This window comes from Neoarius graeffei, chromosome 25 (assembly GCF_027579695.1).
Source record: "Neoarius graeffei isolate fNeoGra1 chromosome 25, fNeoGra1.pri, whole genome shotgun sequence".
NCBI lineage: Eukaryota > Metazoa > Chordata > Actinopteri > Siluriformes > Ariidae > Neoarius > Neoarius graeffei.
In genome coordinates this window covers 36092651-36119004 of record NC_083593.1, presented here as the reverse complement: position 1 = coordinate 36119004, position 26354 = coordinate 36092651, and the positions used below count along the sequence as shown (strand labels likewise).

Below are 26354 nucleotides of genomic sequence, written 5' to 3'. Positions count from 1 at the left end.
AGTGTTTCTATGGCGAAGGAACAGTCTGGGCTGTTTTTGTACCACTTCATGTGTTGAGAGTTGTCCATGATTGCAGAGGAGCTGGGCTGTCTGCCTGGCGCAGACTATCACAGGAGGAAAGGCAGGAGTTTGGCACCCAGCCTGTACCACCTGCTGTGGCAGTCTGAGGGTCAGCAGCTCTCTGGGTCACCAGCCTGCTGAGGCCACAGATGCTGAGACGTCCCATGTGGCGCACGCGTGTGTGCACACGTGTGGAAGCCGAGTGTGTACGTGTGGTCTTAAGCAGTGGAAAGGTCATTTTATGCGAAAGTCCACAAGCACACACACGGCTATATAAATATCACTCATAAAATAGGGGAACAGGTGTTTTGGTTTCTAACAGGGTCAACATTAAATGTGTTCCATTTGCAGATGTGAACTGGGGCTCTTCCACCCAGGCGCTGACCTACCACCAGGCGCTCACACACAGCCTGCAGCTCTGCGGCGTCGCCGATCACATCAAAACCTTCAGGTACAAACAATGCCCGTTTTGCAGTTCTTCGAAAATGTCAATGAAAAACAAAGATGATGATGATGATGATGATTTTCTACTTGATTTAAATCCCCGTTGCAGGAGTTTGTGAAGTTCCATTTCCTTCCTTGTTGCCTGATTAGGTTTTAACGATTGCAGGCTGCTTGCACATGTGCAGTTTTTCCAATGTTTGTAGGTGTGTAGTCAAACTGCGTCAGTCACTTTGTAGTTTGTTGATTCTGGGTTCACTACGTTTTATCAAAGTCTGTCGACTCTGTGTTTGTCACTGATAATGGGCTTAACTTTTGAATGACTTTCAGTGCTCGGTTTAATACTGGCGTTGGAAAATCCATTCACAACCAATTTTTTGCTTGAAAGGTCACATAGTGCCCTGTGTCCTACTTTACAGACCGTTTTCTACGGCGCACACACGGAGTGAATCTAGTCTAAAGATGATTCTAAGAGTAATTAATAATACCTTGGAGTACTTGTATTATCGTATCTACCTGTATAATAATTCTGGCTTATGTAAATTCTATTTTTATGTCTCGGACAGTTGTATGGTTGTGTTTGTGACCAAAATAAATTTAAATATATGTAACGAATATCCTCAGTATGTAGCTAATAAGAGAAACCTCTTGCGTCAGGCAACATTTAAAAAAAAAAAAAAAAAATTGTGCACACGAATATTTGGTTGGACTGCCTTTAGCTTTGATTACATCATGCATTCACCATGGAATTGTTTCGATAAACTCGTATAATGTCACATTTTTATTTCAGTCCAGATCTTGTCTTGATGACCACTGCGTAAAGTCTTTTCTCCAGCACTTTCAGTAGAGCTACGTGTGGTGGCCAATTCACGTAGGAATCATCGGAGCCCTAAATTTATGCCCGTGCCATTGAGGAAGAAAAAAAATCGATTGCTGTGATAACCTGGTCTTTAAATATGTTCAGGTCTTCAGCTGACCAACCGAAGCAACCCCAGATCTTCACACTGCCTTCAGAGGCTTGTACAGTGGCCACTATGCATGTGTGCATTACTTCATGCTCTTTCCTTTTCACCCTGACACACCCAGTGCTCTGGAATAGGGTCAGTCTGGACTCATCAGACCACCGGAGTCCAATCTTTATGCTCCCTCGCAAATTGAAGCCTTTTTTCTCCTAATTTGTCTCCTGAGTGGTTTTCTTATGGCCACACAGCGGTTTAGTCCCAATCCTGCAAGTTCGCATCATATTGGTGATGTGGAAATGCTTTTGTGCTTGGTTCACACATTGGCGTTTCAGCCTTGCGTATGTACGGCGTATCAGGATACATGGCAGTAAGAAAGCGATGTCACAGCATCGCCAGCTTACATAGCTAATACTCTAGGATGCGTAACACGATCTCCTTGTAGGCCAGGGCGTGGCGTATTTTTGAGTCCGCACTTAAAAATCCATAGCACATACGTAGCAGCTTAGATGTGTCGTGTGTATGCCGTAAAAACGAAAGCTACGCAGCAGTGACGCAGCAGGAACGCTGCTCGAACACCTAGTACTCTGTGCGAACGCTTTAGTTGACGTGTCTGATGAAGGTGGCTCCGGAGCTGGCTGGGTGGATAAGGCTGATGTCTTCTCTCTTCCCTTGCCCTTCTTGAGTCCTGACTTCTTTGCTGGCATGATGCTTTCTTGACTGTGACGATTGACAATGAACGCAGTGTGGGGCCCCCTTTTATACCCACTTGTGAACGCAGCAGCAACGTCACACGTAAGAACGAAACGCCACGCCAACGAAAGGGTTACGCCGCGGCAACGCATCATACGCTGCACCTCAGTACGCCATAACTTTACATCCCTTGAACCCCTTACAAACCCCGGATATGCCACAGTAACGCCACACATACACCGTGTACATCATAGGACTTTAATTTTGGACAAAATACGCCTCGTTTCTTGCCGTTTGACCCACACGCCGCTTACGTGGCAAGATACGAGACCGTGTGACACAAGCATTACTTTCACTATTAAACATGTAACTTAAAATGCTTGAACTCTCAATTATCTCTGATCATGGTCAGTCAGGATCCCCCCCCAACACATTTTTCCCATGAAGTTGATGGGTCACCACTATCCTTCCAGGTTTTACTAATGCGTTGGACAGTTCTTAACCCAATTTCAGTTATTTCAGCAATCTCCTTAGTTGTTTTCTTTGCTTGATGCAGGCCAATAATTTGACTTTTCTGAAATACAGTAACATCTTTTCCATGAGCATGGGATATGTCTTCTGACATGCTTGTTTCAAAAATGAGAAGCTACTCACTGCATCAGTTTGGGTTAAAATAAATATTGCCAGCTGAAGCAATAATCCATCCATCCATTATCTGTAGCCGCTTATCCTGTACGGGGTCGCAGGCAAGCTGGAGAATATCCCAGCTGACTATGGGCGAGAGGCGGGGTACACCCTGGGCAAGTCGCCAGGTTATCACAGGGCTAATGAAACAATAATCACCGTAGTAATTATCCAATGCGTCTCTTGTGTATTTGCTCATTTAAATCCAAATGGCGACTTTTTTGGGGGCCAGGCAGTGTAATACTCGGAGCTCATCAATGGACTTGTCTGAAATATTGAGGAATGTAGTAGATCTATCCATTAGAGACCTATTAAGCAGATCGACTGACTATAAAACTGGCTACCTGTGTAAATCAGGCTTAATCTGGTTTAAAGAATTGTTTGTACTCAACTCATCTGACTGTTAGCTGTCCAAGGTTTACTTGTAGACATGTGGCGAGCATGTGCATGTCAGATTTACTTCCGTGTCTCATTTCTAACTTTATTAATCCACACAACTACACAGGCTAGGTGTTCATTCACTTGGTGTGTGTGTGTGTGTATATACAGATGGGCAACAGATTGAAGGGAAAAAACATTAAAACAGCTGCTGGAGAGCTAACATAAGTGTTCAATTGGGTCGAAATCCGGTGAGTGTGAAGGCCATACCGTATGATTTGCATAATTTTCATACTCCCCAGAACCATGTGCCTTGTGGATGGGGGTGGGGTCATCCTGGAAAAGAGACCACTCCTGTGAAGAGAGAAAGGTTTCATCGTTTCTAAATGGGGAGAACTCCCACTCTCAGAACTTCTTGTTGTGGAGAGGTGCTCACGTGAGAGTAGTCCAGAAGGAAAGGGGGCCTATGGTGCTGTGGCCCCAAAATGTAATGTTCATGGGGTAAAAAAAAACCTGCCAATTTTCATTGTTTTCAATATAAGGGACCGAGATTATATATTTCCGTTTTTCTGGTTTTAACTGTAGTCAAAAAGAGTCCATTATGACACACCGATCAGCCATAACATTAAAACCACCGACAGGTGAAATGAATAACATGGATTAACTCGTTACAACGGCACCTGTTAAAGGGAGGGATATACTAAAACCGAAAGGTGTCAGCATGAACTTTTTCAGCGGTTTGTGCTCCAGTAGCTCTTCTGTGGAATTGGACCATATGGGATAGCCTTCATGACCCTTCGACACTCATGACCCTGTCACCGGTTCACCAGTTGTCCTTCCTTGGACCACTTTTGGTAGGTACTAACCACTGTAAACCAGGAACACCCCACAAGATGTGCCATTTTGGAGATGCTCAGACCCAGTTATCTAGCAATCACGATTTGGCCCTTGTCAAAGTCGCTCAGATCCTTACGCTTGCCTCGTTTTTCCTTAGTCTGGTTAACACCAGACCATATCACAAGTGAAATATGGTCTGGAATCCGCCTATTGAATTTCTCGTAGAGGAGGTGTGGTTTACGATTGTCAACGGCCGTTTATTGGACGTTGCGAATGTCTATCATTTGGCGTATACGTAGCCCATGGCCAATCATGGCAGTTGTACCCGGTGACGTAGTTAGAGCGACGAAGAGGCGAAGAAGAGAAGGAAAGAGAAGGCAAAACAAAAATAGGAAAACAATGGCACCGAACGATTACTGCTGTTTGTGCAAGACAAAGCTTGATCGAAAGTTTGGTTCGTATCGCTCGCCGCCATGTTAAATGTGATCCGTAAACAGTCCCATATAAACTACAAGCTTCCGTTTGTCGAGTAGTACGCGTCACCGTCTTTCCACCCCTCCCCACTCTCTGATTGGCTCCCTAACTCAGGCGAGACTTTAGACCATAGTTTCCATGCTGTCTTTTCAGATCGGAACGATTGCGCAAAGCAGCATGGGATTTCCCAGGCTAGTTTTTCCTGCTTCCAACACATCAACTTCAAGAACTGACGGTTCTCTTGCTGCCTAATATATCCCACCCCTTGACAGGTGCCAGTGTAATGAGAATGTTATTCACTTCACCTGTCAGTGTTTTTAATGTTATGGCTGATCGGTGTACATTAGCAGAATGCTAGTGTTTTATGGACAAAATCACTTTCCCTGTTAGAAAAACAAAAGGACGTTTTGTATTTCTCATCTCATTATCTCTAGCCGCTTTATCCTGTTCTACAGAGTCTCAGGCAAGCTGGAGCCTATCCCAGCTGACTACGGGCGAAAGGCGGGGTACACCCTGGACAAGTCGCCAGGTCATCACAGGGCTGACACATAGACACAGACAACCATTCACACTCACATTCACACCTACGGTCAATTTAGAGTCACCAGTTAACCTAACCTGCATGTCTTTGGACTGTGGGGGAAACCGGAGCACCCGGAGGAAACCCACGCGGACACGGGGAGAACATGCAAACTCCGCACAGAAAGGCCCTCGCCGGCCACGGGGCTCAAACCCGGAACCTTCTTGCTGTGAGGCGACAGCGCTAACCACTACACCACCGTGCCGCCCGTTTTGTTTGGTTTTTTTTTTTCTTCATTTCAGTTCTGATGTATAACTGATACTATATTTGCAAAAATAAAACTTGGGATTTTTTTTTTTTGTCTAGAAGCAGGTGTAAATAATCTAGCATGTAGTTTCATTCACTCCTATTCATTGAGGACTATCTCATGAGCGCCCTCTCGGTGAATTGCAGCCAATTTCAGTAGAAGATGGGTTCTGGTTTCATTGTAAGTGGACCCAAACCATGCCAGAAAAATGCCTTCTACAGCACAACCCCCTCCAATTTGTCACTTATGTGTATGTTGTAAGACTTGTTCACCTTTTGTTAAATTAAACTACCGAGCCAAGACTACAGAGAGAAAGCCCGAGTTCAGTGTAAGGCAGGGGTCTCTGATTTTATCCACGAAGGACCAGTGTAGCTCCAAGTTTTTCATTCTGTCCAAATCAACCAGGAGCCTGATTCCTGATTGAAAACCAAGATGAACTAATTAAGTTGATTGATCAGGCACATCTCCTGCTTGGATAAAATTAGACACCCCTGGTGTAAAGCCATGTGGGTATGTTTGCGGCTGCTGCCTTAACTGTTCATCTATAGAAGTAATGCTGGATGAACAGTTTAGATCAAGTATCATAGGACGCTTTATAACGTGGCGCAATAATCCAACTACTCACTATATGTACTTTAGTTTAACCAGATTACATTTTCCCCAAGCTGATATTTCAATACACATCAAACCTGTTTTCTGCCAGAGGTACTCACCTGCACTGATCACATTCTCAATCCTGCGATCTATAAACGTTTCTTGTTATTTGAACAGTTTGGGGGGGATGACAGACTTTGCTGGATTATAGCAGAATGACCATAAACTCATTTATTATGAACCAGTATTCACCTGGCGCACTCTACAGGAGCTGAAAAGGAGGAAACTTTAATCAGCATGTGGCCTGTTAGTGTTGCCATGGCAATAAGTCTGTGGAGGATTAGGGACTGTCTGATAATGCCACGATAATCAACCAAGTTACTCTTCACCTTTGCTTAGCCATAATCATCATCTTACAGTATGTGCTTTGAAGTACGTTAATCTGAATTTCTCACATTCTGTTCCTGACCAAAGAGATGATCTTCAGAGGGCATGTGAAAGTATAAAATTGTCTAATTGGTCCAAGGCAATCACATGGTGCTGGAACTTTTTTTTGTAAAGGTGTGTTGTTGTTTATTATTATTATTATTATTATTATTATTATTATTTATTATTATTCCACCATAGGTGTATGTGGCAACCTATAGACTTGCAGAGGGGAACCGTCAGGGCCTTCAGAGAAGGCCCAAACATATCAGCATTTCAAATGTTATATTTAATTTCTTTCATTCTTTCATAAGAATTATTCTCTTCTACTTCGGCCTCATTTTCTATCATTTTCTATCTATTTGCTTCAGAAATGAAAGGGTTACTGTTCTGAAAACATTAAAATCGAGTTATCCAATGAGATTTTTTGTTGTCTTTAGGCTGAGAAGAGTTTAGAGCCGGCTCACTCATTGGTTAGGACTTCATTGTCGGGACAGAAGGCCATGGCAGTGTACTGCATGTTTATATAGGAAGTGACAGATGAATTAACCAATCAGATTTTGATTTATAGTGGGTGGGACCAAAAATATATCGGCCTAGGCCTTCTTGAAGGCCAACACGAGCTTAACCGCAAGTCGTTCATCAGCAGTGTTGGCGAATGTTGTTAAAGTGGTCAAGCCAGTGCTATTGAGTGCAAGTAGCACAGGGTAACAACCAAGAAACCTAAGATTTCTGTCTCCAGAAATTACATTTTCCTGTGTAATTTATTTTGTCTCATCTCATTATCTCTAGTCGCTTTATCCTGTTCTACAGGGTCGCAGGCAAGCTGGAGCCTATCCCAGCTGACTACGGGCGAAAGGCGGGGTACACCCTGGACAAGTCGCCAGGTCATCACAGGGCTGACACATAGACACAGACAACCATTCACACTCACATTCACACCTACGGTCAATTTAGAGTCACCAGTTAACCTAACCTGCATGTCTTTGGACTGTGGGGGAAACCGGAGCACCCGGAGGAAACCCACGCAGACACGGGGAGAACATGCAAACTCCACACAGAAAGGCCCTCGCCGGCCACGGGGCTCGAACCCAGGACCTTCTTGCTGTGAGGCGACAGCGCTAACCACTACACCACCGTGCCACCCTAATTTATTTTGTTACTTTTAAAATCAATATTGACAGCTACGTACAACAGAGCGACCTGGCAGCCTGCTGCTAATCCCTTATGAAATCCTTTGCCCTGTTGCTTTTTTTTTTTTAAGTGAGTCTGGCTAAGGTTTGGCCGAGCTGAAGTCCCAGCTCTAATAGGAACAGTTTGCCATTGTAGAATTGCATGTTTTTTAATAGAATTTGGCCCACTATGGGGTATGGAGTGTTTTCCAACACACAGTTTGTGCAGTTTTGTGGTTTGCCCTTTAATATATCTGGCACTACCATAAGACCCGTGTGTTTTGCCCAATCATCATCGAATCTGAGTCGCAACGTGTCCATGCTGGGCCCAATAATTTGTATTCAGAGGAATTTGTCAGTAAGACATTATATCAAATCTATAACAAGCCTGCTGGCAGTCAATATTTTTGTTTGTAAGCTTGTTTTTATGAAGCAGTTGGTGAATCTCCCCATGCACCTGCTCTGTCTTCCAGTAGAATATGCTGCTTCTAAGATCATGGACATGTTGATGCAGCAGTAGCTATCAACAGTGGAGAATGTGGCATCTACTGGTATTCTGTTTCTGGAGCTTGGTACTTTTGGGTTCAAAGGCATTTGGGTATCCAAGGCATTTCCTGTACTATTAATAATATAAGGAGGAACAAGCAGGAAATAAAGATATATCTCAGGAATGCTTTGATGTATGTGTACCAAACTTTGTGCCTATCTTGGGCATCATGCCTAAAAAGAAGTTACTCTTGGAGGATATTGAAAGGAACAGGAAGTGAGGCCATGTCAAATATGCCTTTGTTTATTGGCACTGGATTTTCTGTCTTAGGCACCATGTTTTAAAAAAAAAAATCACCATTTCCATCAAGTGTGTTTTTATATATTTATGCCAAACGTGGTATGAGTTTTGTCCATCACGCTCAAGATCTATATTTTCTGACCACTATCACTATAATGAGGCCATATTTAATTTGTTTATTGACACCAAGCACTTGCCGGTGAGTGGCCCAGTGGTTAGCGTGCCATCAGGAGATCGCGAGTTCTACTCACAGTCGGGTCATACCAAAGACCATCATAAAAATGGTGCCTACTGCCATCTGGCAAGGCACGTTGCAATACAGATGCGAGTGGGGAGTCAAACTCTTGCGGTTACCAGAGGACTAGCCCCACACTGTAACCCTAGCTATATAAAAGAGGCTGAGGGCTACGAAACGGAGATCAGTGCTGCCAAACGCGCCATGCATGGTGTGGGAAGGACTTTGAACTTTTGGCACCAAGCACCGTGTTTGCGATGTGGTGCCATGCTATCAGGGTAACTAAGACCTTTTCATGTCCAATTTCCAGTAAATCGGTGTGGGGGGTGGAAAGGAAATCAGGCTGGCTCCCAAGAGGCACAACAGAAATGTACTCACCCTATCAATAGGAAATCATGAGCTTTGCAAGAACTCTGACAAGGACACAGCTATCTGTGGTCAGGATTCTACGAGAGCAGAGCTGGTCGTGCTTTCTTTGGGGGGGAGATGGGTTTACCTTCTCCTCAGTCAATCACACGGACACCAGATAAATGTTGACATCTGAGAGTTCATGTACAAGTATGTAGAAGATGGCAGATAGCACGTTCTTTCAAGTAGCGCTTTGAAAAGATTTGGTGGATAGCTTTGCCATCCTTGGTTGGTAAGTCTTATGTGATGGGAAAGATCTAGCTAGTGGATGGGAATTGGCAAAATGACCACAAACCTGGGGGAAGACGGGGTAAAAATCCCCCAGAAGAAGATGATATCTATATCTTTGTTTTGATGTCAAACTTGCACTGTCCAAGTTTGACATGATCTCATTAAGGAGATGTCTTGCGGATAGACTTGTACGGAATCAGGAAGCAAGACAACATCTGTTGAAGACCACGTACCAAACCTGTTTGGCAAAAGTAGCTAAAATATGCCCAGTGTTTTAGAACCGACAGTGTGAGTTCTTACACTCAAAAAAGATAAACAATAACTTTAATGTAGCTGTTTTAAATTTATTCGCCAAATTCATCAGCAAATTTAATCGTGAGTTATTTATGGCCGCTTGATGAAACAGTGTTCAGTGGAGGCGCTAATTAGGAACCAGTCTATAAAGTAGTGCTTGAACCTGAAAGTCCTGGCGCTTGCGGTTTTAATTTTATTATTAGTTTTGACGTTTGTAGCACTGCTGTATCAAAAGTGTGGAAGTTACTTTTACTGAACAGAAACTTTAAAGGAACAGTCCACCGTATTTCCATAATGAAATATGCTCTTATCTGAATTGAGACGAGCTGCTCCGTACCTCTCCGAGCTTTGCGCGACGTCCCAGTCAGTCAGACGCAGTCAGACGCGCTGTCACTCCTGTGAGCAATGTAGCTAGGCTCAGTATGGCCAATGGTATTTTTTGGGGCTGTAGTTAGATGCGACCAAACTCTTCCGCATTTTTCCTGTTTACATAGGTTTATATGACCAGTGATATGAAACAAGTTCAGTTACACAAATTGAAACGTAGCGATTTTCTATGCTATGGAAAGTCCGCACTATAATGACAGGCGTACTAACACCTTCTGCGCGCTTCGGCAGCGCATTGATATCTGAGCTCCGTATCAATGCGCTGCCGAAGCGCGCAGAAGGTGTTAGTACGCCTGTCGTTATAGTGCGGACTTTCCATAGCATTGAAAATCGCTACGTTTCAATTTGTGTAACTGAACTTGTTTCATATCACTGGTCATATAAACCTATGTAAACAGGAAAAACGCGGAAGAGTTTGGTCGCATCTAACTACAGCCCCAAAAAATACCGTTGGCCATGCTGAGCCTAGCTACATTGCTAACAGGAGTGACAGCGCGTCTGACTGCGTCTGACTGACTGGGAGGTCGTGCAAAGCTCGGAGAGGTACGGAGCAGCTCGTCTCAATTCAGATAAGAGCATATTTCATTATGGAAATACGGTGGACTGTTCCTTTAAGGTAAAGTGCTTTCTAAGCAATACAGTGGAAAACTTTTTCTTTTAAGCTTTCACAATGGCAGAGGAACATGAATTTTAATTTTTGATTTCCCAGGCCGCAGTGTTTGGTGATGACTGGAGCCCCCAACTCTCGTCCAGCTCTACTCCATCTGGTTCATGCCTTCACCAAGAATGTTGGCCTGATGGTGTGCGGCCATGTGCGAACTGTAAGTTCCTGAATTTCCCATGCTTATAATTAGGGGTGTAAGTGTACACACACATCACGGTTCAGTACGTACCTCGGTTTTGAAGTCACGGTTCGCTTCATTCTCAGTCCAGTAAGAGGAAAAAATGCTCAACATAAAATTACAGGTTGTTCTTTATGAGCGTTTGTAAACACCAACAGTTTATAATTTTTTTAATATAATTTTCAGTGAACATATGAAAAAATAATATATGGAAATAAAATGGAATTTTAAAAAACACTGATGCAAACCACTGATAACATCTCTGATTAAATAAGATTCTCAAATAAAACAACATGAACTTTTCCATATTGTTGACCGAAGTGCAGCGTCAACAGTTCCAGCTTGTCTACTCAGATTAATTCAGCTTTCTTTTTCCTTCCCCCCCTTCTCTCTCTAGAAAAATGACCTTGTCCATATTATCCTCTGAAAGGGCAGACCTGCTGGCAATTACAATATCTCCAGCTGTAGAAAATCCCCTCTTGCTTGGGATGGAGGTTATAGTCACGTTCGCGTGGTGCCATTTCAAACGAGTCATCAAGTTCGACGTGTTGCCAGAAGCATACCCGATTACTGCTGAACAATGTCGGCACACTGCTTTCGTCTTATCCACCCGTTTTTGTCCGCCGTCGTATTTCACCGGGAGACCGAAGTGTTCCTAAACAGGAGACCTTAATGATGAGGGCGGGTCTTCAAGCTCTGGCTTCTAGTTTGCATTAGCCATGACATTCGCTAGCTTGGCTGTGTGTGTCGTGCGCTTAAAGTGCGAAGCGGAGACTTAACAAACGTTCGGTCCACCACTTAAAAGTAGACGCCCTTTCGATTTCATAAAACCACTGAAATTTAGTTCCCTCTGAAATTTGGTCAATGTGATTTTATATGTTTATTTCTGTAATATCAAAAAAAAAAAAAAAAAGGAAACGGGCCATTCTGTGGCTGGGAAGTTATTTAATTTGACGGGATTCCCGATCGCTTTGTGCAGTCAAGCAGACGGGGAAGTTCGGTGTGCGCATGCGCAGGTTTACCTTTCAGCGTTGTCGTCTTTGGGTTTTACAGCAGCTGGCATTCACAGTGTTGCATTACTGCCATCTACAGGTTTACCTTTGAGCGTGTACTGACGGTGACATCATTCTGTCGCTAAATGAACTTCTGATCACACCGAGGTGCTCGCTGACCGCCGAGATTTATTAGTTTGGTCTTGCATTTCCTTTCCTTCGCAACATAACGTCTTATTTCTTCTCGCTTTCCGTTCCTGTAGTCGGTCTTTCACATTTCATTCGTGTCCTCCATTTTTCTCTCCTGTTTTCAAATTTGCATCCCACAATGCCTTGCGTGAACGGAGAAAGCCCACCACATCATGCTTGATATAGTATGTTGAACTGGGTCATGGTGAAGCAGGCAAAAATAGAGAATTTAGGGCCATGTGGCCCTAAATTCATTAATTGTTCTAATTACAAAAAATAAACTAATAGAATTTGGAATTCTGTGATTCAAATTCAGTAGCTTTCAGTCCACTAAAAAAATAATTGGGTGTCCGGGAAAATTATTTTTATGACCTACACTTGAAAAATCTGAAGGGCCGTCTAGCTTTAATATGCTCGTGTGAGAACTTGGATTTGAAGTATGTTGCGCACGCAAAACAGCCTACTGTTAATTACTGTTAGATTGCATTGAGTACACATCTGCACTGTACCGAAACGGTCCAGTATGAATCCGTGCACCATTACACCCCTACCAACAACAGATATTTTCAGTATTTTGCACTCCTTTGTTGCTTTATCTATAAAGTTGCACATTCGTTTACTTTTTCCAATTATAAGTGTTTGGTCATTTATGTCGCTTTTAAATATCAAATGTTCCCCACAGCTTATTTGTATATTGTAACAGTCCTACATGGATCAATAAAGTTTCCATTATACCAGCACTGGGAACAACAGTGATGTAAGAGTTCGACGTGAAAAGCACTTTACAGCCATTCTCATGCCAGACCCTGCAGACCACAGTAATCAAAAACACAGTTATTTCCCCACAATTGGACCCAAAAGAACACAGCAGCACCTTTCCGCTGGCTCGCACCATTTCCATTACAAAACCGAACACTCGGCTAACTGTCCGTTTTCCTGGCACTTATTAGACACAGCCAGGATTTAGTCAGTCATAAATGTACCACTGCATTTATTATTCTGCCCAGTTCATGTCATGGGACCCCTTTAAAAAAAAAAACCTCCTAATTGATCTTTGGTGATTAACGCTGCTGAAAGCCTTGTGGTTTGCGGATCAGTCAGCAGAACATTGGTGTCATTTTAACGAACCTTTTAATGTCCTTGTCATCAGAGCTCACGGAGGCCCAACTTTAAGGAGTGGAACAGTGACCTGCTGCGCTACCAGCGCTGGCTTCTCAACAACTCCAAAGCTTTTTACACCCCTGTGATTGCAGAAGACCTCCGTCTGGGCACCCAGTACCTACTGCAGGTGTGTGTTTGACTAAGAGAGGCAGTTATTTATTTATTTATTTGGTAAAATGTAGAATTTTGCAGTTGAAAAGGTTTTATGTTTAAAACTTTTTCAGTTCCTTTACAGTTAGTGTGTGTGTGTTGTGGATCTATGGTGGTGTAACTCTGGACTTGCATGATTGTGTGTGTGTGTGTGTGTGTGTGTGTGTGTGTGTGTGTGTGTGTGTGTTAGGCTGCTGGACTCGGGAGACTGAGACCCAACACACTGGTGCTTGGCTTCAAGAACGACTGGAAGAATGTAGATATGAAAGACACCGAGACCTACATTAATATGATACAGTGAGTCAAGTCCCTTTATACACACACAGGGGTTTAGATGTTAAAAACTCCGAGTGGCATTATAGAATTTGCGCATCCTGTATATACTAGATATTATTATTATTATTATTATTATTATTCTATCCACATTCACTGGACATGAGCAGTCGCACACTCTGATCGGCTACTCTACCACTAGGATATCAGCTCATATACCGTGAGTAGAGAAAAACAAAATGGCAGAGCGTGTTGCTGAACCAACCGAGGACGAAATAAAAACTCTATTCGAAAACAAAACCCCCAGGAAATACAAAAAAAAAAAATCAACAGAGTATGGAATGAAAGTATTTGATGGTAAGAAGGGTTTTGTTTTGTTTAAAAAAAAAAGTCCATGATTCATCAACTGCTGATCCCTGTCGAAGCCGTGTCCGTGTTCTGCCCTGTCCTTCACCATTACATGCGTTCCTGCTCGTTTGTTTGTGTGTGTACACTGTGCTATTTACGCTAATTGTTCCAACCTGGTGGAAAAACACGGCTCTAACGTAAACGTGTGGTGGTCCGGTCTGGTTGATGTCCGACATCCTCCCATGAGACACTAACAATCCTGATTTGTGTGTGTGTGTGTGTGTGTGTGTTTTAGTGATGCTTTTGACTTCCAGTACGGTGTGGTCATTCTCAGACTGAGAGAAGGGCTCGATATTTCCCATATTCAAGGCCAAGGTAGAGCGCACTTCATATCTTCTGTTATGATGCTGAGTGTTGGATGTAAATGAATCCCTTCCCAAGTGTAATCTCAATCTGCATGCACTTTTCCAGCTCATTTCTTCTTAATCGATTCTTATTGAAAACACCGTTATTTACCCATTTCCCTTTTTTAAATTAATTTATTTAGTTTGTTTGTTTGCCTGCTTTCATAATGAGCAGCACACATGCTCTTCTGAAAAAGCACACTTTATAAAGCCATGTGTGCTGTGTGAATTTAAAGTGGCGCGAATTGAATTTGACACTTTAAAGACAGCTGGCTTATGTTTAGGTGAAGGAAAATAAGCTTGTAATGAGGTGGTTAACCAGACTTAACAACCTGTTTATGCTAAATTCCTGTTGTAATTGTTTCGACCTCAGTGTCTTGCACAGGAACATAAAACATGACTCACTAACACGTAGATGACGCTTTTGTACCCAAAGACGATACCTCGGGCATGAAGGACGTGGTGGTGTCGATCGATATGAGCAAAGACTCAGACGGCGACTCGTCCAAGCTCTCATCCAAGACCACAAGCGTTCAGAATAGTCCAGCTGTCCAGAAAGGTTAGTGCTTTCTTTTTCTTTTTCTTTTTTTTTAAAGAAGTAAACAAATGAATTTTATTGAGACCGAGTGATGATTTTCCACATGGGATTCCTCCCCCCCCCTTGTGGAGTATAAAACTTATTTGTTGTATACATTTCTTAAAAATAACATTTTTTCCCCTCAAGGGCTTTCGCAGGGAGATAACATTTTAGTACACGACAGCTTAGGCTCTTCACAGAGGAAGTGGTGTGACCCAGAACCCTGTGATCTCGACTGTCCAACTGGGACCATGTGTTCCAGTCACTAACACACATCCCCCACAGCTGGGTGACAAACAAACTTGGTACCTCGTTCCCACAAACAGGAAGCAGTGTGGATGGGAAAACAGTCGAATCACGGTATTTTCGTGAGATGTAATGATAAATCTTTGTGTCAAGTAAACTGAGAAACGCTATAAAGGGTCCGATCTCCTCTCGGCTGTATGGGATGACCACAAGCAAGGGTGGGAGGGGGGACAGAAAGTTCTCATAAGGCAAGCGAGTGCTTTAATGAGCACCATGTGAAAGGGTGGCTGACTGATTACGCGCCTGACGATCGGCGCTCTCTCGGGGTTTTGGGCCGAGTCAGATTACACTTATTAAGCAGACAGATGGAGAGTCAGGTATCTGCTTCATTAGTCTGTCTACACATCCAGCTACAAACTGCACCGTCTCTTTAAAGTGAAGGAGACGCAGCAGCTCGAGGTCACTGTAGGGACGGGACGGGAGAGTGATGCCGAGAGCATTACAGAAACTACAGAGTAAAGCAGGGCTGAAATCCAGCCGGGGTCTGGTGACGTCACTACGGAACTCCCAACTGACCAGTCAGCAACTCTGATTCGCTCTCGCATGTGTGCGCGCACACAGTGTGTACACACTGTAGGTCTTTCTCTCCTCCCCACCTTACACTGTCTCCTTCATTTCTTCACTTCTGCTGATTTCACTTTTTTTTAATCTTTCCTTTTTTTTTCTTCTCCTCACCTTGTATTTCTTGCTGCATTTCTCCTTATTCTCCTTCCGCATTTCTCAACTTCTCTCTCTTCATCCCATCCTTCTCCTTTCTTTTCTTGATATAGATTTCTTTTTCTTTATTCCTTTCTCATTTTTCTTTTTGCGTTTATCAAATTATTTTTCATGCCGTCAGGCTGCGTTCTACTATATATATATATATATATATATATATATATCTATATCATCTCATTATCTCTAGCCGCTTTATCCTTCTACAGGGTCGCAGGCAAGCTGGAGCCTATCCCAGCTGACTACGGGCGAGAGGCGGGGTACACCCTGGACAAGTCGCCAGGTCATCACAGGGCTGACACATAGACACAGACAACCATTCACACTCACATTCACACCTACGGTCAATTTAGAGTCACCAGTTAACCTAACCTGCATGTCTTTGGACTGTGGGGGAAACCGGAGCACCCGGAGGAAACCCACATGGGGAGAACATGCAAACTCTGCACAGAAAGGCCCTCGCCGGCCCCGGGGCTCGAACCCGGACCTTCTTGCTGTGAGGCGACAGCGCTAACCACTACACCACCGTGCCGCCCCTATATATATATATATATATATATATATATATATATATATATATACACACAAGTTAAAGTCCCTCTCACGCCAGGATCTGGTCTTCCCAGGCAGTCAGTTCCCAGTACTAACCAACTCTTTTTTTTTTTTTAAAGATATTTTTTTGGGCTTTTTGCACCTTTATTGGATAGGACAGTGTAGAGACAGGAAATGAGCGGGAGAGAGAGAGACGGGAAGGGATCGGGAAATGACCTCGGGCCGGAATCGAACCCGGGTCGCCCGCATTCATGGTATGGCGCCTTAACCACCTGAGCCACGATGCCCCCAAAGGTTTCTGTTCCCTGACCGGGAATCGAACCCGGGCCGCGGCGGTGAGAGCGCCGAATCCTAACCACTAGACCACCAGGGATTAACCAACTCTTTAAGGTGTATGGGTGCAGTGTCCGTCTCCGTTTCCATAGCCCTCGGCCTCTCACCTATACAGCTAGGGTTACAGTGGGGCGGGTCCTCTGGTAACCGCGAGAGTTTGACTCCCCACTCGCATCTGTATTGCAGCATGCCTTGCCAGATGGCAGTAGGCACCATTTTTATGATGATCTTTGGTATGACCTGACTGTGAGTAAAACTCGCGATCTCCTGATCAAGAGGTGGACGCGCTAACCACTAGGCCAACTCGTGGTTTTTATTTATATATATTAAAAAATAAATATATAAAAATTAGGAGAATAGGGAAATTCTTAAGTGCAAAGACCCTAGTGAATGCACTGGTAACCAGTTGTTGAGACTATTGTAATCGTTTACATTACAGGCATTTAGCAGATGCTCTTATCCAGAGTGACGTACGACACATCCGGAGCAGCTGGGGGTGAGGTGCCTTGCTCAATGGCATTTCAGCCATTCTTGCTGGTCCAGGGAATCAAACTGGTCACCTTTTAGTCCCAAAGCTGCTTCTCTAACCATTTGGCCATGGCTTCGTTATTTATTACTATTGTTGGCTCTTGTTTTCACTAAAGTTTAAAAAAGGTTTACTTTAATACATTTATTAACAGGAAATACAACAAAGCTGCAAAATCAAACGTCATGGATTGTTTTATGTTCTTTTCACCTACTTATTTATTCAAAAGCACCAAAGCATGTAGTAAATCGAGACTTCGTCTTGGCCTTACCATCAGGCCATCTACGGACTACCCATGACTCGGCGACAAAAGCTGCCGAGGGCTCGAAATACAACGGCTCGGTTTATTTGTAACATTTTGCGTTTTGACCACATTACGCTAGTGCTAGAAGATTTTACATTGATTTAGATTTTAAGATATTGTTAATTCAGTGTTTTCCCCAGAAAAAAATTAAAGCCCTAAATTCTGGCATGATAAAACACACAATTGAGTGCCAACAAAATTTTTTGAAAATAGATGCTCTCGGGTGCATTTTCAGGGTCTCTGAGAGGTTTTAGATCCATGATTATAGGATGGATTTTACCAGTGCTTCAATGATTTCTGATCTAAATAGTATTAATGTATACACATTTGAAATTTCACCTTAAAGTTCAACATGCAAGTTAAACTGTTTTGTTATAGATTACTGAGGTATATGATAGATTTGAAAATCTACGGGGATCCCTTGCACTTAATTATCTATGATCAAGTGGTGTTGTAACAAAAATCTCATCTCATTATCTCTAGCCGCTTTATCCTTCTACAGGGTCGCAGGCAAGCTGGAGCCTATCCCAGCTGACTACGGGTGAAAGGCGGGGTACACCCTGGACAAGTCGCCAGGTCATCACAGGGCTGACACATAGACACAGACAACCATTCACACTCACATTCACACCTACAGTCAATTTAGAGTCACCAGTTAACCTAACCTGCATGTCTTTGGACTGTGGGGGAAACCGGAGCACCCGGAGGAAACCCACGCGGACACGGGGAGAACATGCAAACTCCGCACAGAAAGGCCCTCGCCGGCCCCGGGGCTCAAACCCAGGACCTTCTTGCTGTGAGGCGACAGCTTTAACCACTACACCACCGTGCCGCCATGTAACAAAAATGTGCATGAAAATATGACCAGTGGTTTGCTCCAGCTTCTGCAATCCAGTGAAGAGAATCGATCATCATGACCTCCTGTTGATCACAAAGGGATCTGAACCTAAGACCTGCCACCTTAAAATAAGTTGCTGTATTACTATAACTGTAATGATTTAGAATGTTTCTGATGCAATTACCATAATATATGTAGAACTAAGATGCACTGAAAAGAAAAGTAATGCAACTGCATATTATAAAGTTTAAGTTTTGGCACTTTATTAAACGGACGAGATTAAGATTAAAACATATTTAAAGGGAAAGAAAACTTAATTCATACATTTAAGTTTGCAGAAAGATTATGTATTTATAAAAACATTCATGAAGAGATTGTGTTAATAAGTGTCAAATGTAGCATAATAATGGTAAGCATATTTGGCAGTGTGATGTCACTGTGAGCCTTTAACAAAAGAATAATCCGGAGCCGCCTTTTGTCAAATGGATCCCAGTGACATCACACTGCCAAATATGCTTATGATTATTATTTGAAATGATGCTATATTTGACACATTTGGACAACTTCACTTCGTGAGAGTGTTTATAAGTACATAATCTTTCTGCAAACCCAAACTAATGAATTAAGTTTTCTCCTCCTTTAAAGCAGATTAATTCTCCTTGGCTTTTGCTCGGCCCAATGTTGGGCAACCCTCTCATAGTCCATCTCGCTGTCATCCATGCTGATGTGGATTAATTTGTCCAGCGAGTCTTCTCCTAGCTTATTAAAGTCAGTCGGCTTTGTCCGTCTGGTGCGGGACAACATCGGCAGCCAATGAGATCGCTTATAATGAATCGGAAACTTCCAGGATGTTTGACGTTTTCTTGCGATATTTTTATTGGACGGTTTGAACACGTGATCTTGACGTAGCCAACAGATTAGTTTGTTTACATCATACCACGCGGACATATTACTTTGACAGAATCAACACAAACATTGGGGAAAAAAAAGGCCGCTTGTTTAACACAAATATCAATCAATATGTAAATGGATCAGTTATTTGTTCTCCTATGTATCTAGTTACTTGTGGGTAGGAAATTTTAACGTATCTGTGTAAATCTAAGCGTATCGGATTTTAACTAAAGCAGCTAAGCGTATCGGCAGGCAGAGCAAGCGTATCAGGCCTGATATGCTAAAACTCTTTTGGGGAAACCCATGTTAATTTATACAGCTATACAAGGCCTAGTCCTGGACGATATAGACCCCTTCGCATGTTTGTAAACAAACCGACCGTTGCCAGGATGCGCGCGCAGCCTGGACCCAGAAACAATGGCGCTGCCCATAGCCCGGCATTATGAGCTGTCAGATTATGCAAAACAATTGTCGTTACAAGATCGAGAATGCTACATAAATAAGTTAACTCTAACAAGTGGACATCGCCTACCGGATCCGCATTTAATTAAAGAGTGGACGGACGATGTTAGTAAGTTCCCTGGTATACAACGGCCAGATATCTACTCGTACCTTACTGACAAGACTTCGGTGTACACCCACGAAAAACTTCGTGCCTACAAGTCTTTAGACGCATATGATTGTTATGCGCGGCCATGTACAACTTGATTAACAATGGGACATTCATATTCATTTTGTTTTAATCAAATTATGCCAGTGATGTGATGGCAATGTGGCTTTAGCTACAACAGCAAATACCAACACTAAACAGCAATTTGCAGGAGGGAATGGCATGAAAGGAATGATAGTGTAAAGAGTGCAGCTAAGAGAAATCAGAGCTGCGTAAAAAGCGAGAGGCAGAGAGCAGAAATGAAACTGAACGGGGCGGGAGCTAGGTTAGAGCAGTCAGCGTAAGTTGGCATTTAGAGCGAGGGCACACAATTTTACCTTTCCATCCTTGCTTTAAAATTGTGATTTTCGGCATACACAAATAATGATGGCACAAAATCTGGACTGCTTGAGTCAAACGAGACCTCTCCTACAAACAAAATTGCACGCAAAGCTAAGTTAACATGCTAACAGTGTTCATTACATTGTGTAACTATGACCCAGCTAATCAGACAAACGCTACCAAAGTATTTTGCTACATCAATAAACGAAGACTAGAAAGAATAAAAAAGAAAGATTTAATAAATAGCCTGATCTTACCTGTGATGAAGTGGGCGCTGCAAACCCACACATTTTTGATAGTGCTTTCATCCCAGTCTACACGTTTGATGGCTTGTAGTCATAGACGTCGGCGATTTTTTTTTTTTTTGGAATGGGTGAGATCCTGCTGGACTTCTGTACATTTTAACCCCATCACTGCTACGATTCTGACACCCGACAACACAACAACTAGGCATCGCTGAGTCTTTTTTGGGTCCAGGCTGCGCGCGCAATTTCCGCTTATGTATGAATGACGTTTACTGCGAAGGGGTCTATACTAGAATTCATTGCTATTAGATCCCCATCACGTTCTAGCCCAAGGACTAATAGTGAGCCATTATTCCAGCCACCAAGAGTTAGAACACTCGCTACACTGGGTGACCGTGCGTTTGTAGCTGCAGCACCCAAACTGTGGAACAAATTACCTCGGGAGCTTCGCAATGCAGGATCTGTAGATATTTTTAAGAAATTACTGAAGACTTATCTTTGTAAAGAGGCTTTTCACCATTCATGTTTATATTTGGATGGTTTTATTATCATGATGTTTTGAAATAACTTGTGTTGTAGGTTTTCCTTTTAAGTAATTTTGGGGTTAAGTTTTGTGTAATGCTGCTGTATTGTAATGTGCATGTGAACATATTTGTATGAAACATGCGCAATATGAGTAATAATGAACTCTTCCTTTTTCTTTTCATGGCAGACCTGTTGGTTTAAAAAAAAAAAAAAGCGCATTGTGTTTATGGACTTGTGTATATACATCTCCGTATATATCGAGCTCCTTTTTCTCTTTCCCCCGATGGAGAGGAGTCCGGTTTGATTAGAACCATTTCTAATGTGATGATAATAGAACAGCCGTCTCATTGTACCTCATTATTGACGCATGTGTTTTCCATCACGACAGCAACAAACATTAAACCTCCTCTGTTTTCTCCTCCTCTCCCTCTTTATCCAGATGATGACGATGATGGTAAAGCTCCTACACAGCCCCTGTTGAAAAAAGGCAGGCAGTGCATCTTAGGTTTTGTTCTCTCTCACTCGCTCACTACATATCATTATCTCTTCTGCCGAGTTGACTGTCGGTTAAGAATAACTCTTCTCTTTCTTCAGTCTCCATGTTGTTTTCCCTCTCCCCTGCTGGCTTCTCTTCCTGTACAGCACCATGCGCTCCATCGTAGTTGGGAAATCCGTCTCTCTCCATGTCTGTGTTCTAATAAAGCGTCTTTCTTTCTCTTCCAGATTCCTTCTGTTGCATGCTGCATGTCGCTGCTAAATCTGCTTCCACAAAAAAAATCCATGAAACTATCCCGGTGTCCGAAATCGCTCACTCGTTCACTACTCCCTATATAGGGAATTACTGTATAGAGGACTATATAGTGAGCTCATTGGTAAAATGAAAAAGACGCTTTCGAACACTAGTCCGTCACACTGGTATTTACATCATTACTATCGCACAATTAAAACGTGCCAGGTCAGTCAGCTGGTGGGTTTTCAAAAGAATAAATACATGCATGTGTTTTTGTGATAAATCCATATTATACTGAGCGTATTTCCCACATTTAAAGTGCATATTCTGGACCAAGTTCGTGTTTTTTTTGTTTTTGTTTTTGTTTTTTTAATTATATGAAAGTATGTCCCTTTACACACTCATCCAGAAGGGTAATTTTGCACAAGGCCATCTGTCTACAGCAGAAAAAAATAAAATAACAAAACGCGTCTGGAAAAATCCCAAGGGAGTCTGGAGCCAGATTCGTGACGTCACCTGCGGAAGCGCCAGCAGGCTGCGAGAGCTTTGCACGGTTTCAGTGCACAGCCTGTGTAGACCAAGCGTTCCCATTTCTCTCTCATTGTCCGGTCTTTTGGAAAGCGATGAGTACTGATCCCATCAAGATTGGTGTTGCTACACCCTCCTACGATACATCTGTTAACCATTTTAATAATTACGCGATAACGTTGAAGAAATTTGCAGAAAACCATCAGGTCGTTTTCTCATAAACAAACCAGCGCTGACATAGGATTCAGAGGGAGGCGTCCCGCACGCGACGTCATGAAAATCAATGTTTGCCGGGAAATCCAAATGCCAAGTTTTTCAGAGGTGGATCAATTCGCCTCAAATGCCTTGATTTTAACTGAATTTTTCTGGTAGGGGAGAGCGGGGTAAGATGAGCCACTTTTTACATTTTTCATCATAACTACATGTTAAAGCCATTTTTGCTTCCAGTCTACACACCATACCAAATTTCAAAGTGTACTGTTACTATCTGAGCAAAAAACAATTGATAAGCTCTTATGGTTAGAGTGATATTACCTCTTGAAAAAAAAATGTCAAGTGGCTCAACTTACCCCATGCACGGGGTAAGATGAGCCACTGTGTGGGGTAAATTGAGCCAACACAAAACGTGTTAGGTTAACAAAGTAAACAACTTTTATTATTAGAAATGCAATCAGTGAATCAAGTCAAGTCAATCAAGTGGGGGATAGGGCCGTTGCATAGAGAAGGGGAGATGAAGAGAGAGGTGATAGAACGAGATGGGATAGGGAGGGATAGATAGATGGATAGAGAGAGAGATATGCATAGATAGATAGATAGATAGAAAGAGGGATGGTTAGAGAGGGAATGAGAGATATACTATATTATAGAAATTACTAAAACAGTAGAACAGTGCCAAAAAATCTTATTTCTTTCAGTAGGTTAAAACATTGCTAAAACATGCAGCAATCATTCCATCAATCATTTCATCATTATTCAATGTTCCAAGCGTTCAAATTGCAAGGGAACACCATTTGCCTCTCCCTCCGTGCTGTCCCCCCAACAGTAAAGGGGTGGGGCAATTTTTTCACAATATCCTGTCTTGACAGGACAGCCTCATTTTTCTCTTTGAAGACAAAGGTCGGCTTTCTTGCAGAGCCATGGCATGACCGGCTTCTTTTGACAAATCTTGCCTCTATTTCGAAGACATCCAATTTGATTATCTGGCCAATGAAGAAATGCACTTTCTTCTTCCCCGTGAATTTTGCCACAACATAATCCCCCACATCTAACAACTGGTCTTCCTCATCTGATGTCATATATATATATGTTGTTGTCATATATGACCAGTAAATGTGAAAACTTAAGTGTCATCCATATTGGGTAAGCTCAGCCACCAATGGGGTAAGTTGAGCCAGTGGCTCAACTTGCCCCACATCTAATGGCTCGTCTTACCCCGTGGCCACCATTTTGTAGAAAAATGCTAATAAAGGGGATTAGGCTAATCAAAATTATTTTTATTAGCATTCATATCATAGCTTAGAAAGCCACTAACTTTACCCTAATGTGTCTAAATATTATTCTACTTTTGTCTTCTCTAAATCATCTTCACTGTGGACAAACATGGAATTGACTTAGAAAGCACAAAAACACATTTTTATAAATATCCCCCTCACCTAGTTTGACATGTGGTGCTCCTCTCCACAAGTGTAAGTAAATGGTCCCGTCCCCCTTTGAATGTGGTCACATGGTCACATTTGTTTACTGTTTCTTAGAAACAGGGGGTGGCTCATCTTACCCTCTGGCTCATCTTACCCCACTCTCCCCTATTGCGCAAGGTAAAAAAATTGCACAAAATGTGACAGATATTTGACCAAAGTTTAATGTAAAATAGGAGAATTCCATTGATCTTGCTCCTGAATTTACCCGTGATATGCACTTTAATCAATACAAAGTACCTGCGTCTTTCAGTTTTTTAAAATCAAGGCTGAATACTTTTCTTCTTTGCCGCTGCCTTTTATTAAATCAAATTTGAGACTTTTAATTAGATTTCTTTCAGCGTGACCGCAATGCATGATGGGATATATTGCTTTGGTTAGTGACCATCGGTTGTACACTACTTTTCGTGATGCATCGTTGTGGGATACTTTGAATGAATGCACTATATAGGGTGTAAATAATCCTCACGAAGGTTTCAGACAGCACTACAAAATGGCGTCCCCGCTATATGGTGCCCTATATAGTGAATAGGGATCGATTTCGGACACAGGGAATAAGATTCTTTGCAAACACTAGCACTTCTTCTAATGTGATGTGTTCTGATTAACAGTAGCTGCGTAATCATAGTATGCACATCAGCATAGGGTTTGCTTGGAGGTGTGTAACTGGGCTTAAAACTCTCTTCAGGGACTTCATTATTCTGTGGCTGTGGTGCCTCAAGATAAAACCTCTGCACTTTCCTCTCTTCCTCTTTTCTGTTTCGATATGCATCACCCTGCAGTCAGGTTTTAATACAGAGGAACAGCTTTGTTGTGCGTTGCTTCCCTGAACGAGGTGTGTGGTGGTGTGTATTTTTAGATAAAGCGAGTCCCACTGCACCGCTGAATGTGGTTGATCAGAAGCTGCTGGAGGCCAGTCAGCAGTTTCAGAAGAAGCAGGGAAAAGGAACAGTGGACGTCTGGTGGCTGTTTGACGACGGTGGTGCGTTACAGATTATCAAAGCTATCCTTTGGTCTGATGTTTCAAAGAGTAAAAAAAATATATACATGTATGTGTGACCATCTCTTGCAGTCAGTTAAGCTGTGCTGTTTTTGCTTTTGCAGGTCTCACGCTGCTCATTCCGTACCTGCTTACCAACAAGAAGAAGTGGAAGGATTGTAAGATCCGGGTGTTTATTGGGGGCAAGATCAACAGGATCGACCATGACCGCAGATCGTTAGTATCTCATTGCCGTCGGAGGGTTTCTTTTATTTTATTTTTTAAAATATTCATTTACTTGAGTCATTTTCAAGCTGCAAATGTGATCAAATTTAATTTTCCTTCTTAGGATGACGTGTACTGCTAAATCTTCTGGTTAATAGCCTTATTATCGCATTATGTGTGAAGTTTTATGGTCACTATAAGAGGTGCCAACATGGACGCTTTTACTGTGGCATTTGCACTCGTTTGACTCGTTGTTACAGTGATCACTTTCCTGCTTCTTCAGCTAAAACAGTAGTAAAACCAAATACAGATAAAAATTCACCCAACTGAAATGCAAATTTATCGAAGTGGGGGGAAATGATACGAGATGTAAAACATGCACATTTGCTTCCAGGAAGGATTACTTTCACTTTTGTAAAGTCTGATCATTATCACGGTCGCGTTTGTTTATGCCTCTGCTTTTGGTTTCGTTTGCGTGGTGTTTTTGTAAAGATCACGCCTGCTGATAAAAACACTTCCTGCACTTGGACCCGTCTATCATCACATGCCTGACGGAAGACTTCACAAAGTCTCTGTGAAGTGTCCTTATGTGCACGTGCTGATTGTGCTCAAATCAGTATCAGGTGTTTCCCATAATGACTGGGTCCCAAGCGTGCGCACAAGGCGCTCTGAAGGATCCCTGAATGTAAATGCACCAAGTCTCAGTGAAGGTTAGGCTGTGCAGAGCCGCTGTGTTGCTCGTGTTCGCGTCACCGTATAAGAATACAGTGCATGAGTATTGCTATAACTGCGATTTTATTTTATTTTCCTCCTACGATTATCTTCGAGGAAATGAAGTGAGCATACCATAGGGTTTCTGACCTCTGTTCAACACCAGGTCCCGCTGAATAATTTTTTCCCTTCTACGTTTAGAAATTTCTTTAGTTTTTTTTTTCCTGATGATGAATTACTTTCAGTAATTAAAAAAAAAAAAACTATCTGATGTTTTCGTTTCATTCAAAACAATTTGCACATCCAAAAACATGGTAAAACCTTTCCATACTGATCAATAACAATTAATTTGGCTGAATGAAGCATGACCCCTGTCATGGCGGCATAGTTACCGTTGCTATGGGGTCGTATGACCGTGCAAAGTCTCTGTTGTCTTAGT

The 26354-nt window shown here is 42.5% G+C and overlaps 1 protein-coding gene and 1 non-coding gene across 2 annotated transcripts in view; one reads left to right on the top strand and one right to left on the bottom strand.

Annotated features, from left to right (window-relative positions):
- The window catches only part of slc12a2 (solute carrier family 12 member 2), a 170508-nt gene that overhangs the window by 128074 nt on the left and 16080 nt on the right, over window positions 1-26354 (top strand). Inside the window, exons 15-23 of the mRNA XM_060908373.1 lie at window positions 412-511; window positions 10597-10708; window positions 13061-13198; window positions 13412-13518; window positions 14138-14217; window positions 14683-14805; window positions 21488-21535; window positions 24860-24982; window positions 25105-25216. Of these exons, the coding sequence (XP_060764356.1) occupies window positions 412-511; window positions 10597-10708; window positions 13061-13198; window positions 13412-13518; window positions 14138-14217; window positions 14683-14805; window positions 21488-21535; window positions 24860-24982; window positions 25105-25216 (943 nt within the window). The remainder of the gene's footprint in view (window positions 1-411; window positions 512-10596; window positions 10709-13060; window positions 13199-13411; window positions 13519-14137; window positions 14218-14682; window positions 14806-21487; window positions 21536-24859; window positions 24983-25104; window positions 25217-26354) is intronic.
- On the bottom strand, window positions 16697-16768 carry trnae-cuc (transfer RNA glutamic acid (anticodon CUC)). The gene has a single exon. It is a non-coding gene; the product is annotated as a tRNA-Glu (tRNA).